Source organism: Heterodontus francisci, chromosome 14 (genome assembly GCF_036365525.1).
Source record: "Heterodontus francisci isolate sHetFra1 chromosome 14, sHetFra1.hap1, whole genome shotgun sequence".
NCBI lineage: Eukaryota > Metazoa > Chordata > Chondrichthyes > Heterodontiformes > Heterodontidae > Heterodontus > Heterodontus francisci.
Genome location: NC_090384.1, coordinates 27,219,790 through 27,234,557, shown reverse-complemented (window position 1 = coordinate 27,234,557; position 14,768 = coordinate 27,219,790). Strand labels below are relative to the sequence as shown.

General features: G+C 45.4%; 1 protein-coding gene across 1 annotated transcript in view; it reads left to right on the top strand.

Moving 5' to 3' along the window:
• Positions 1–13,858, top strand: part of LOC137376948 (excitatory amino acid transporter 2-like) — a 660,382-nt gene extending 646,524 nt beyond the window's left edge. Inside the window, exons 10-11 of the mRNA XM_068045924.1 lie at positions 2,468–2,699; positions 12,751–13,858. Coding sequence (XP_067902025.1) covers positions 2,468–2,699; positions 12,751–12,858 — 340 coding nt within the window. The 3' untranslated portion in view covers positions 12,859–13,858. The remainder of the gene's footprint in view (positions 1–2,467; positions 2,700–12,750) is intronic.
• The last annotated feature ends 910 nt before the right edge of the window (positions 13,859–14,768 follow it).

Below are 14,768 nucleotides of genomic sequence, written 5' to 3'. Positions count from 1 at the left end.
ACGTTGGTGTTACCCCAGTTCCCACCTCAGTATTTGGACTAGGTATGTTGATGTTACCCCAGTTCCCAGCTCAGTATTCGGACTAGGTACGTTGATGTTACCCCAGTTCCCACCTCAGTATTTGGACTAGGTATGTTGATGTTACCCCAGTTCCCACCTCAGTATTTGGACTAGGTATGTTGATGTTACCCCAGTTCCCACCTCAGTATTCGGACTAGATACGTTGGTGTTACTCCAGTTTCCGCCTCAGTATTCGGATTAGGTACGTTGGTGTTACCCCAGTTCCCACCTCAGTATTCGGACTAGATACGTTGGTGTTACCCCAGTTCCCAGCTCAGTATACGGACTTGGTAAGTTGGTGTTACCCCAGTTCCCACCTCAGTATTCGGACTAGGTACGTTGGTGTTACCCCAGTTCCCACCTCAGTATTCGGACTAGGTATGTTGGTGTTACCCCAGTTCCCACCTCAGTATTCGGACTAGGTATGTTGGTGTTACCCCAGTTCCCACCTCAGTATTCGGACTAGGTATGTTGGTGTTACCCCAGTTCCCCTCTCAGTATTCGGACTAGGTACGTTGGTGTTACCCCAGTTCCCACCTCAGTATTCGGACTAGATACGTTGGTGTTACCCCAGTTCCCACCTGAGTATTTGGACTAGATACGTTGGTGTTACCCCAGTTCCCACCTCAGTATTTGGACTAGGTATGTTGGTGTTACCCCAGTTCCCCTCTCAGTATTCGGACTAGGTACGTTGGTGTTACCCCAGTTCCCACCTCAGTATTCGGACTAGATACGTTGGTGTTACCCCAGTTCCCACCTGAGTATTTGGACTAGATACGTTGGTGTTACCCCAGTTCCCACCTCAGTATTCGGACTAGATACGTTGGTGTTACCCCAGTTCCCACCTCAGTATTCGGACTAGGTATGTTGGTGTTACCCCAGTTCTCACCTCAGTATTCGGACTAGGTACGTTGGTGTTACTCCAGTTTCTGGCTGAGTATTCGGACTAGGTACGTTGGTGTTACCCCAGTTCCCACCACAGTATTTGGACTAGGTATGTTGGTGTTACCCCAGTTCCCACCTCAGTATTCGGACTAGATACGTTGGTGTTACTCCAGTTTCCGGCTCAGTATTCGGACTAGGTATGTTGGTGTTACTCCAGTTCCCACCTCAGTATTTGGACTAGGTATGTTGGTGTTACCCCAGTTCTCACCTCAGTATTCGGACTAGGTACGTTGGTGTTACTCCAGTTTCTGACTCAGTATTCGGACTAGGTACGTTGGTGTTAACCCAGTTCCCACCTCAGTATTCGGACTAGGTACGTTGATGTTACCCCAGTTCCCACCTCAGTATTCGGACTAGGTATGTTGGTGTTACCCCAGTTCCCACCTCAGTATTCGGACTAGGTATGTTGGTGTTACTCCAGTTCCCACCTGAGTATTTGGACTAGGTACGTTGATGTTACCCCAGTTCCCACCTCAGTATTCGGACTAGGTACGTTGGTGTTACCCCAGTTCCCACCTCAGTATTCGGACTAGGTACGTTGATGTTACCCCAGTTCCCACCTCAGTATTCGGACTAGGTACGTTGATGTTACCCCAGTTCCCACCTCAGTATTCGGACTAGGTACGTTGATGTTACCCCAGTTCCCACCTCAGTATTCGGACTAGGTACGTTGATGTTACCCCAGTTCCCACCTCAGTATTCGGACTAGGTACGTTGATGTTACCCCAGTTCCCACCTCAGTATTCGGACTAGGTACGTTGGTGTTACTCCAGTTTCCGGCTCAGTATTCGGACTAGGTATGTTGGTGTTACCCCAGTTCCCACCTCAGTATTCGGACTAGGTACGTTGATGTTACCCCAGTTCCCACCTCAGTATTCGGACTAGGTAAGTTGATGTTACCCCAGTTCCCACCTCAGTATTCGGACTAGGTACGTTGATGTTACCCCAGTTCCCACCTCAGTATTCGGATTAGGTATGTTGGTGTTACCCCAGTTCCCAGCTCCCAGCTCAGTTCCCTTCCTGCCAAATCTCGAGTTTGCCACCTGCCATCGCCTCCCCCTTCCACCCCAACAAAGTTGCCCAAACTGAATCCTACCAGTGGTTCCATCCAATAACATCAGCAGGAACAGTGACTAGACTTCAAAAGTACTTCAATGGCTGTCCTGAGGCGGTGAACTGCATTATAGAAATGCAAGTCCTTCTTTTTGAATGCTCGTTGTGGCTCAGGAGAGCACTATACACACTTGTGCCCCTCCGCCTGATAACATGGCGGGGTGGGGGGGGGCGGTGGGGGTCGCAACCTGACCCACCTCACTGCATCAGGTGCCAGCTGCCTCCTCATCAGCCTGTGTGTGTTTGTGTGTGTGCGTGTGTCGGGAGGTGGCTGTGTTAACTCAGACCTGGTTGCCATGGTAACCCGAGAGTAGCTGTCATTGTCTTTCATCTCATTGTCTCGTTGCAGAGACCGGATGAGGACCTCTGTGAATGTTGTTGGCGACTCATTCGGAGCGGGTATTGTATTCCACCTGTCAAAGAAGGAACTGGAAAATATCGATGACCAGCATGCCTTGCTGGCAGATGAGACGTCATTGAAGGCACCCTTGGTGCATGATGCGACAAAGACCCAGCAGGAGAATAACTCAAACTTGAGCAATTACTCAGGCAACAACTCTGTGCAAGCAGAAGACAGCAAGGTACATTTCACATATACCGATATCGAAACCTGCATTTAACACTGCCTGTTTCTAGCCATCTCCATTTCTAACAGTTATAGCAGTCAATGTATACCCCAACTGTCACAGTGGCTAGAACATTCAGAAAATTCATATCGAGGCAAAGAGAGCAGCAGTTTCCATTACAATGGTGTCTGTCACTTAGACTCTTCCAGACAACTCCTGTCTGACATTAATGCCACATCCCTAACAACCTTCCAAGAAAGGCTTGTGTAGATTGATATGTGGAATACATTCATTATAATGTTTTTTTGCACTGATGGTGAAAAATTACACCTCTTAAGTTATCCAGATGTTTTATACTCTTAATGCCGGGGCATTTGCCTAACAGTCCATGGCAATGAAAGGAGAAGCCATATTCAATGGAATTGCTAACAGGAGCTTGTAAATATAGGCTATACTAGCCTCTGGGTTAACTTAACACAGCGGCAGGAGTCACTCACTGTCTTTCACCTCTAGTTCTACAGGCTCTCTTGTGAAGGAAACTGGTCAGTCTGCTCCTGAGCTTGAGGGCATCAGTGTACTGAGCTACAGTAACTGAGACACACTGAGAAGTGTTGGCAGTTTACATTCTTTGAGCATCCAAGAAACTAATCTGGCCCCTGAACAGTACTGACTGCCTGCAGTAGGCCACCCCGCTGGAAGCTGGGCAGTTATTTTGGATAGAGACTTTAGATGCAGCAAGGTTCACTTGTGGGTGCTTCTTTAAATAAGATGCTGATTGACAGATCTTGCTTCATTTTGAGATGAAATAGAAAGGAAAGAGAATATTTTGAAGCTGGGGCCTGGATGTACCTTTCAAGATAAACCAAAGAGCACCTCCAGACTCACAAAAGGATAATCTTCAAGTTAAGACAGAAGGGGATGGGCTTGAAACATGATGCACTCAGAATGTGAGGAACCAAAAGATGTACAAGGTCTGAATCCAGTTTGTAATCAATAACTTAGTGTCTATTCCCAATGCAGTAACTTAGGACAATGCAGCACAAATACAGGTCCTGCACTAGTGGTGATGTAGTACAAGCCTGTTAGAAACAGTGTGAGCATGGGGTGAGGGGGAGATTGTCACAGGGAATAAGGCATTTGAAACAGTGTCAACATGGAGTGAGGGAGGTGATTTTCACAGTGTCTAAGGGATTAGAGGCAGTGTGAACACCGGGTTTGGGAGATAGTCACAAGGAATAAGTTGTTAAAAATAGTGTGAACACAGGGTATGGGGGGAGTTTTTCATGAACATACGAACATATGAATTAGGTATAGGAGTAGGCCATTTGGCCCGTTCGAGCCTGCTCCACCATTTAATAAGATCATGGCTGATCTGATTGTGGCCTCGACTCCACATTCACACCTATGCCCAATATCCTTGTTGATCTAGAATTTATCTACCTCTGCCTTAAAAATATTCAATGACCCTGCGTCCACCACTCTCTGGGGAAGAGAGTTCCACAGAATCACGACCCTCTGAGAGAAAAAATATTCTCCTCATCTCTGTCTCAAATGAGCAGGCCCTTATTTTTTAACTGTATCCCCCAGTTCCAGTCTCTTCCACAACGGGAAACATCCTTTCAGCATCCAACCTGTCAAGTCCCCTCAGGATCTTATATGTTCCAATAAATAATGAAACCATTGTCGATTGTTGTAAAAACCCATCTGGTTCACTAATGTCCTTTAGGGAAGGAAATCTGCCGGCCTTTCCTGGTCTGGCCTAATTGTGACTCCAGACCCATAGCAACGTGGTTGATTCTTAAAGGACCTCTGAAATGGCCTAGCAAGCCACGCAGTTCAAGGACAATTAGGGATGGGCAATAAATACTGGTCTAGCCAGCAATGCCCACATCCCATGAATGAAGAAAGAAAAAGGTCACCTCTCATTCATCTAAACTCCAATGGATAGAGACCCAACCTGTCCAACCTTTCCTCATAAGATAACCCCTTCATCACAGATATCAGTCGAGTGAACCTTCTCTGCCACTATATATCCTTTCTGAAAATAAGGAGACCAAAACTATACACAGTACTCCAGATGTGCTCTCACCAATACCCTATACAACTGCAGCAAAACATCTCCACGTTTATATTCCATTCATCTTGCAATAAACAACAACATTCTATTTGCTTGCTGTACCTGCATTCCAACCTTTTGTGATTCATGTACCAGGACACCCAGATCCCTCTGTACCTCAGAGTTATGGAATCTCTCTCCATTTAAATAATATGCTGCTTTACTGTTCATTCTGCCAAGGTGGATAAGTTCACACTTTCCCACATTATACTCCATTTGCTAAATTTTTGCCCACTCGCTTAACCTGTCTATATCCCTTTGCAGACTCCTCATGTCCTCTTCACAACTTACTCTCTTACCTATCTTTGCATCATCACCAAATTTAGCAACCAAACATTCAGTCCCCTCATCCAAGTCATTGATATAAATTGTAAATAGTTGAGGTCCCAGCACTGATTCCCGTGGCACTCCACTGGTCACATTTTGCCAACCCAAAAATGACCCATTTATGCCTACTCTCTGTTCCCTGATAGCTACCCAATTCTCTATCCATGCTAATTTATGACCCCCGACAACATGAACTCTGATTTTGCTCAGGAACCTTTGATGCGGCACTTTGTCAAATGCCTTCTGGAAATCCAAGTACACCACATCCACAGGTTCCCCTTTATCCACGTTGTTTGTTACTTCCTCAAATAATTCCAATAAATTAGTCAAACATGATTTCTCTTTCATAAAACCATGTTGACTCTGCCTGATTACATTAGATTTTATAAGTGCCCTGCTATAACCTCCTTAATAATAGATTACAGCATTTTCCCTATGACAAATGTTAAGCTTAACTGGCCTGTAGTTTCCTGCTTTCTGTCTTCCTCCTTTCTTGAATAGAGGAGTCACATTCACTATTTTCCAATCTGATGGGACCTTTCCAGAATCTAGGGAATTTTGGAAAATTAAAACCAATGCATCCACTATCTCAGCAGCCACTTCTTTTAAGACCCTAGGATCAAGTCCATCAGGATCTGGGAACTTGTCAGCTTTTAGTTCTAGTAATTTTTGCAGTACTCTTTCTCTGGTGATTGTAATTGTTTTAAGTTATTTCCTCCCTTTCACCTCCTGATACACAATTATTTCTGGGATGTTATTTGTATCCTCCACAGTGAAGACAGATGCAAAATATCTGTTCAATTCATCTGCCGTCTTATTGGTGGCGCAGTGGTTAGCACTGTAGCCTCACAGCTCCAGCAACCTGGGTTTGGTTCTGGGTACTGCCTGTGTGGAGTTTGCAAGTTCTCCTTGTGACTGTGTGGGTTTCTGCTGGGTGCTGCAGTTTCCTCCCACAGCCAAGGACATGCAGGTTGATAAGTAAATTGGCCATTATAAATTGTGTAGGTAGGCGGTAGGAGAATTGTGGGGATGTGGTAGGGAATATGGGATTAATGTAGGATTAGTATAAATGGGTGGTGAATGGTCAGCACAGACTCGGTGGGCCGAAGGGCCTGTTTCTCTGCTGTATGACTCTATGACAATCTTATGACCTGCCATTCATCTTTGTGGAATTATGTTTTTTCCATCAATTTGATATGTTCTTGAGCTTCCTTAGTTAGCCACAGATCGAGCATCCTTCCTTAGAATGTTTCTTTCCCATTGGAATGTATCTTTTCTGAGTATTCTGAAATATCTCCTTAAATGTCTGCCACTGCATCCCTGAACCTAATTTTCCAGTTTACTTTAGCCAACTCTGCCTTCATGCCCTCATAATTGTCCTTATTCAAGTTTAAAACACTAGTCTTAGATTTGCCCTTCTCTCCCTCAAACTGAATGTGGAATTCAATCATGTTATGATCACTGCTACTTAGGGGCTAATGAGGTAATTAATTAACCCGGTCTCATTGCACGTACCAGATCTAGTATAACCTGCTCTCTGGTTGGCTCTAGAACGTGCTGCCCCATGAAACTGTCCCGAAAATACTCTGTGAATACATCGTCCAGGCTACCTTTACCAATCTGATTCATCCAATCTATATGTAGATTAAAATCACCCATGATTATTGCCATTCCTTTCTCACAAGCCCCCATTATTTCATCCTGTATACCCTGTCCCACAAGTGACTTCTTAACTTTACTATTTCTCATCTCTACCCAAACTGATTCTACAACTTGATCTTCAGAACTAAGGTCACCTCTCTCTCTATTGTACCAACTTCATCCTTAATTAATAGATCTACCCTTCCAACTTTTCCTAGCTTGCTGTCCTTCCTTAAATGTCATGTACCCTTGAATATTAAAGTCCCAGTATTTTTCATCTTTTAGCCATATCTCTGTCATGGCTATCAGATGATACATATTTATTATTATTTGTGCTATCAATTCAGCTGCTTAATTACGAATGCTACATGCATTCAGATATAGAGCCTTTAGTTCTGTCTTTTAACTATTTTTGTAACATCTAGTCTTATCTGCTGATGCTCTCTTAGGTTTGTACATTCTATCCCTTCCTTCCCCACTCTGATCATCATTTCCCTTATTGCTACCTTGCTCTCTTGCTTTGCCTTCTCTACTTATCACATCTTCTCAATCCTGATTCCTCACCCCCACTGTTTAGTTTAAAGCCTTCTCTACTGCCCTAGTTATTCTACCTGCCAGAACACTGGTTCCAGCATGGTTCAGGTGAAAACTGTCCCAATGGTACAGCTCCCACTTTCCCCTGTACTGGTGCCAGTGCCCCACGAATCAAAACCATTTTTCCCACACCAATCTTTGAGCCATGCGTTTAACGCTCTAATCTTATTTACCCTATACCAATTTGCTCATGACTCAGGTAATTTTTGTTTTGTTTATTTATGGGGATGTGGGCATCACTGGCCAGGCCAGCATTTATTGCCCAAATCCAGCAATTATTACCTTTGATGTTCTGCTTTTTAATTTAGACCCTAGCTGCTCATATTCCCTCAGCAGAACCTCTTTCCTAGTTCTACCTGTGTCATTGGTACCTACATGGACCAGAACAACTGGATCCTTCCCCTCCCACTGCAAGTTCCTCTCCACTCCAGAGAAGATATCCCGAACCCTGGCACCGGGCAGGCAACACAGCCGTCTGGACTCTCGCTCTCGGCTGCAGAGAACGGCATCTATCCTCCTGACTATACTGTCCTCTTCTACCACTATATTCCTATTTACTCCTCCAGCATGAATGGCTTCCTGTACCATGGTGCCATGGTCAGTTTGCTCATCGACTTTGCAGCCCTCGCTCTCATCCGTACAGGTTGAGAGAACCTCGAACCTTTTAGGCAATTGCAAAGGCTGAGGCTCCTCCATTTCTATGTTCTGGGTCCCGTTACCTGCCTCATTCACAGTCACACCCTCCTGTCCCTGACCATGGTACAAAATGTCGAAGTAACTTTCCCCATCCCTGATGTGTCGCAATGTCTGCATCTCGGCCTCCAGCTCGTAAACTCTGAGCCGAAGTTCCTGCAGCCACAGGGAATACGATGTTAGAGTCAGTGTGATCAGGGGATGGGGGAGGGAGAGATATTTACAGAGAATAAGGTGTTAGAATCAGTGTGAACAAGGGGTAAGGGGGACATTTGTTGTTCTCTTCACTGCTTGGCTGCCAGTCGATTGACACCACGGCCAGCAGCAGGCGGCCCATCCCAGGAGAGAACCTGTCCCCAATCATCAGGGGGGCAGAGCGGGGCATCGGTGATTGGACATCAGGTGAGGTCAGTGATTGGGATTGGAGGGGAGGGGTTCAGTGATTGAAGCTGGAGGGGGGGGTCGGTGATTGATGGTGGAGGGAGTCGGTGATTGATGGTGGGGGGGGGTTAGTGATTGGGCTGGAGGGGGGGTCGGTGATTGGGGCTGGAGGGGGGGGGTCGGTGATTGGGGCTGGAGGGGGGGTCGGTGATTGGGGCTGGAGGTGGGGGTCAGTGACTGAAGCTGGAGAGGGGTCTGGGGGCTGGAGGGGGGTCTGTGGTTGGAGCTAAGGGGGGGAGGGGTCGGTGATTGGTTGGAAAGGGAGGCAGTGATTGGGGCTGGGTGAGGTGGCCACTGATTGGAGCTGGGGGTGGGTCAGTGATTGGAGCTGGAGGGGAGGTTCCATGATAGGCTGGAAGGGGGAGGGTCAGTGATTGGAGCTGGGAGGGGTGGTCAGTGTTATGGTGTGTAAGATGTCGGTGATCAAGGGTGTTGGTTATCCTGTATGGTGGGGGTGGGGGGGTGTCAGTGGTCGGGGGTTTTGGTGATCGGGTATGGGGAGGTATCAGTGATCGGGGGTTTTGGTGATCGGGTATGGGGAGGTATCAGTGATTGGGGGTTTTGGTGATCAGGTATGGTGGGGTGTCAGTGATCGCGGATTTTGGTGATCGGGTATGGGGAGGTGTTGGTGATTGGGGGGGTGTCAGTGATTGGCTGGAGGCAGAAAGCGCTCCATCAGAAGTTGGGAGGTGGAAGGTTTCCTTGAGGGGCTGGGGGAGTAATTGCAGCTCCTTCTGGGTCCCAGGAGTACTGAGAAAGGCATTTATCTTATGCTGTGGCTTCCCAATTTAAATATGTTAATTAGGTACCCCACCTCTCTTGGGAACCCCAATATCTGCCACTGTATAAAAGGCATTTGGCACCTATGTGTCATAGTTTAGTTTAGTTTAGAGATACAGCACTGAAACAGGCCCTTCGGCCCACCGAGTCTGTGCCGACCATCAACCACCCATTTATACTAATCCTACACTAATCCCATATTCCTACCACATCTCCACCTGTCCCTATATTTCCCTACCACCTACCTATACAAGGGGCAATTTGTAATGGCCAATTAACCTATCAACCTGCAAGTCTTTGGCATGTGGGAGGAAACCGGAGCACCCGGAGGACATAGTCATGTTGGCTATGTTTCCTGTTTTATGTCTTCAACTGCCCCCCACGACCCACCATCTTTCACCCACCTGATGTGGAGGTGGGGTTAATATCGAGATCCACGTGGTAGCAGCAGGGTGAACACAGATAGATTTCCACAGGACACTGCTTCTAGTGAAGGCAAACATTTTGACAAAAAGTCAATGTGAGACCTTCCCCACTAAGTTTATGTCACTAACACAGTGACCTGAGAAAATGTTCCCACATTGTGTTCTGAAAGTGAAGGATTTGCATCTCACATCCCAACTGGACCCAAATGGTCAGATTCAGTGAGAAATTGATGTTTATCTCTCTGAGGTACACATTGTCATCGTAATAGTACTCACGTACACTGCCAGAAGGGAGCAGGGAGTTTTCCCACATAGTTTTACATGACCAGAGAAGTGTTAGCTACTCATTTGTAATCTGTAATGTTTCCTGGGAATCAGCAGCGAGCCTGAATAAACTGGGACATTGTTTGACTTTAAAAACTCAGGCACATAGGAATGATGAGCAGATCCCAGGGGAAAGTCTGGAAGCTTTTACCAAATCCAATGAAACTGAGCCATATGAATTCTGTAGCCCTGAAGCACTCAATACAGATATCTGAATGTAGGGGTTCCCAGCTCCGACAAAATGAGTCCCACAAGTACAGATGCCAGAGGTAAAAGTCAGTGATTGTGCATCCTGCCGATATGAAGCCCTGTTGGCCAGCCTGGTGTTTTGGGGTATAGGGACTGTTGTATAAGTCATGTACATCACAAGCATTTGTTGAATTAATGTGTCTGTAATGTAAATGATTGTATTTCTACAGTCTATCCTGTCTATTCATTTCATCTACTGACTGTTTCTGGTGTAATAATGCATGTATTCCCCCGTGATATCTTCACTTTTTCTGTCTCCTGGGGTTCCTGTGCATGTGCTTGGGAGAGGGAGGGCTGAAAGTCCCAGGCCCTTTGATAGTTCTCCTTTGCTGGACTGCGGGCTTCGGAACTTTGTGGAAGAGTTACAGGATGAGACCTTGGGTACCATATTCAGCCAAGAACTAAAAGCATTTTTATTTTATAAAAAAAAACTCAAATTCACTTCAGCTCAATTTGCCCTTGCAGGCAATCGACTCTATCGTGTCTGAGGGGACATATGCTCTGAAGTAACTCCACACATCCCACCCCCATCTTCAAAATATACGATTGATATCAATATATTGAACCAACCCAGTAAGACCCATTCCGATGTTAAATCCCAAGATGAGATTTGGGTCACCTTATGCTATATTTTTACTGAACCACAGAATGTACTTTGAGTTAGACAGTGCTCTTGTTAAAGTGTCAGTGGTGGCTCAGTTGGTAATATACTTGCTCCTGCATCAGTAGGTCATGGGTTCAAGTTCAAATCCAGACATATGAGCACATAATCTAGATTGACACTATAGTGCATGACTGAGGGAGTGCTGCACTGTCAGAGGTGCTGTCTTTCAAGTGAGATATTAAACCAAGACCCTGTCTGTCCTCTCAAGTGATGTAAAAGATCCTGCAGCACTATTGGAAGAAGACTAAGGGAATTCCCTGTATCCTGGTCAAAATGTATCTCTCACCCAACATACTAAACAGATTATTTGGTCATCGCTGTATGTGGGACCTTCCTGTGCTGTATAGCACTCTGGGATGTCCTAAGTTATAAATGTGTTACATAAATGCAATGTCTGACTTCATTCAGGCAGCAAGTACTCTGAGGCACTAACATTTAACTTAATTTTTACTTGGTAAATTGTAACTGGAAGCAAGTCCAATCAGCCCTATTTTCAGCCCTTTGCTTCCTCAGCAACATATCATTGGCTTACAAGCAGACAACTTAAGACTTTCCAGTCCTCTGTTGAAACACGGCTGAAGAAGCCAACCCTTTTTATATATAAAATAAGCAATATATAACATATATGAAAGATGCTGCACCGATCAATGGGCTTGTGGTGGTCTCACTACTTCAGCATCAACTAACACACTGTCAGCATTGTCAGAGGCACAAATCTTCCTGCTGCTGTTAACATCAGACTTAACCATGCTCTGACAGGAGGGAGATACAGTTTAACAAATAACCACCTGGGTTTCAGCAAAGATAAACAAAGGCAGTGACCACAGTACAGCTGGGACTGGAATATGACTTGGTATATTTGGTCTTGCCAATTAAAGTAGTTACTGACCTGAGGGAACACTATGCTCTGTACCCTAAGCTGAAACCAATTCATGGAATTAGTGTTGGTTGGTTCGGTTTGTCGTCATTGGAATCGAGCTGGAAACAGGTGTGTGTGATCTTTTGAAGGCAAGTTATTTAAATTGATGTCTTTGAATTTTTAACACAATCTAAGAAAATAATTTACAGTTTGCAGTGCAGCACTCCAAGCACAGCTTGAGAGAGACAGAGAGTAAGATACATTTTCATGCCCTTGGTTCTTCATCTTACCTGCACCAGCTGGAGGATAAGACAGCCGAGGAAGCAGCAAAAATCAAACAGGGCTATCCTGCCTGGACCGAGGCAAGCTTCATTAGAGGTCTGACAACAGAGTGCACATGTGCTTGACAGCAAAGGCCTGAATCCAGGCCCTGAGGGTAAAACGTCACGGAGATAAGAAACAGCAGTAATAAGGTAGCACAGAGTGAAGTGGATTTAAGTTTTTTTGAGGAGCTGCTTTAAAAGATTAATTAAAGGAGAGATGAGCTTAATACGTGAGGGATCATTTTGACTGTGGGTGATAGTGTGATATAGACGATAGCAATTCAGCTGTCTGTTATACATCATTTCTAATTTTCATTCATAACTGAAGATTGGGAGATATGTATAACAGGTGGCTGGTCCGATATCACCTGTATTACATGGTCGCACAAAGTCTAAATTACCCCCATAGTTTTCGTATCAAAAACTAAGGGGGTTTGTTCCCTCTCTGTATCATTTCGAGTTTAGCTCAAGGCTCCAATGCTGGCTGAATATACAGTATCATCTCAATAGGAAAGGGGGCTTAAGCATGCAACTTGAGTTTGTTCTCACTCTTTTACTTTCTATATTTCTCTTTCTTTTTCTCAAGTGCCTTGCACCCTTGAGTTAGATTTCCCTCATAATTGCTTCCAGGTGACTATGGCCAAAAATGGCAAAGCTGCCGACTACACAATTGTTGAGGAGGAACCATGGAACCGGGAGTGCAGAGGAGAGAGGGACACCCAGTCCCATCACCCATGAGCCCCCCGCTACCCTCCCCCGAAACTCGCTTCTGTTGAAATCGTTCATCTGACAGGAAACAAAACAATTAATAACACATCAAAATCCTTTTATTCTTTTATCTAAATGTAGTTAGCGTAAGGTCTGAATCGTAAATACTGGAGCTGGTGAAGGGGATTAACTTGAGTTTTACCAGTTACTGTGTAGTACTTTTCAGATTTGCAAACGGTCAAGTGAGAAAGAAGAGGGAATGAGCAAGGAGCCCAGTTGATAGAACCAAATTCACCAATCAAAGCACAAGATTGCAGCCAAACCACATGTGGCTTGTAAAGTGGTCCCTTTCCCCGCCATCCCCTCGCCTTTGACTTGATTGAGAATTGTGTGGGTTGTTCAGTTCCTGCTCACTTTGCAAGGCAGGCTAATTGTATCACCTTTACTGCACATCCAGGACTTTGAGCACTTCTATCTGCTGTGTTGGATCTTGGAAATTGTATGGTTAGTATTATTATTAAGCACATGCTTTTGGCCTAAATACTTGAGACTGGCCATTCTCAGGGAAGTGATCTGGCTTTATGCACATTACTGCAATTAGTAAAGTCCACAAGTGCATTAGTCCAGTGATGATGTCATGTACTCCCCCATCCCACCTTCCTTGAAATCAAAATTGAACTCCAAGCGGGACCTGTCACGTGGTGTGATAGGTAGTGTTCAAATAACACTGTACATTCTGGGAAATGTGCCGCAATCTAACAGCACCGGCCAACAGGCAAGGCCAAGGAGGTTCCTCACAGGCTAAGGCCTTGCTTCTGCTGAGGAATTCCCCCAGCTGGCTGCTTATCGATGGGGTGGTGGTAGCAGAGGATAACTAACGGTGCTTGCCCAATACCAGCTTAGTTCCACATGTCATCTACTGCAGATCTTGAATGGAAAATGCCCTCTTGCCATTTCAAATCCAGCAAGGTAGAACATTGTGGATAAACTTTTTGAACAGTCTACACCAGCATAGCTTCCTTCATGGGCCCGGGGTGGGGGGACGGGATGGGGGGGGGGGGGGTGGTTGGGGGCGAGGATAGAGTTAAACATTCCAGCAGGGGGGCAAAACTAAAGGTTGCTCCTGATCTGAGTATTGAAAAAACCTTTCTCTGCACCAGACCTTTATTTTCTATAATGATCCATTTATGCTTGTCACACTGCTTGATCACCTAGACAATCCTGAGGTCAGAGCCCACACACCAATTGTGTGGCAAAATGGACTTGTGCAGTGGAAGGTCACCAACTTTTACTGGTGCTTAAAGCCCTACATATCCTGGTACCAGTTTAACCCACCAGCTTAACTACCCTCCTAATGGGGGAGCAGGGGCTCGTTTTCAACTCCATCATCCAGAACTATTGATTTCTGAGGGGATAAAATTCAGGCGGGTTCTCCAATGTCACCAGGCAGGCTGTGAAGTTAAAAGTGGCCCTCAGTGCAAGTGTCAGCAGGTTGTTTTAGTATCGCTAGCATCACCTGAAATTTTCAAAGTGAGCCGCCAGTGAGATGGAAGTTCTCAGATGAACCCATGAGTCCTTTGATGAAACAGTGCCTCCTGCAAAATTAAAGATGTTTTGGTGCCAGACCTGTACTGAGCCAATATTATTTGCACATCCTGTTCAAATACATAGATAATTTATATTATATTCATATATAGAGCCTGACTGGTGTCAGCACAGCCACCTGCTGCTGGAACACTGAATGTGCTGCGATCCAGTTCAACTAAGCAATGAGTTACTTTGCCAGGACTTATGATTTGAGGAGAGAAGTGGATTCTTTGTGACCTGTGACCTGTCCCACTCAGCCCCTAACCCCTTGTAACAACATGGCAGCAAATGTGAGAAAATCTGGCAATTGATCCAAAGGATAGTCAAGATGCCATTCTCTAACTGTGAGTGGT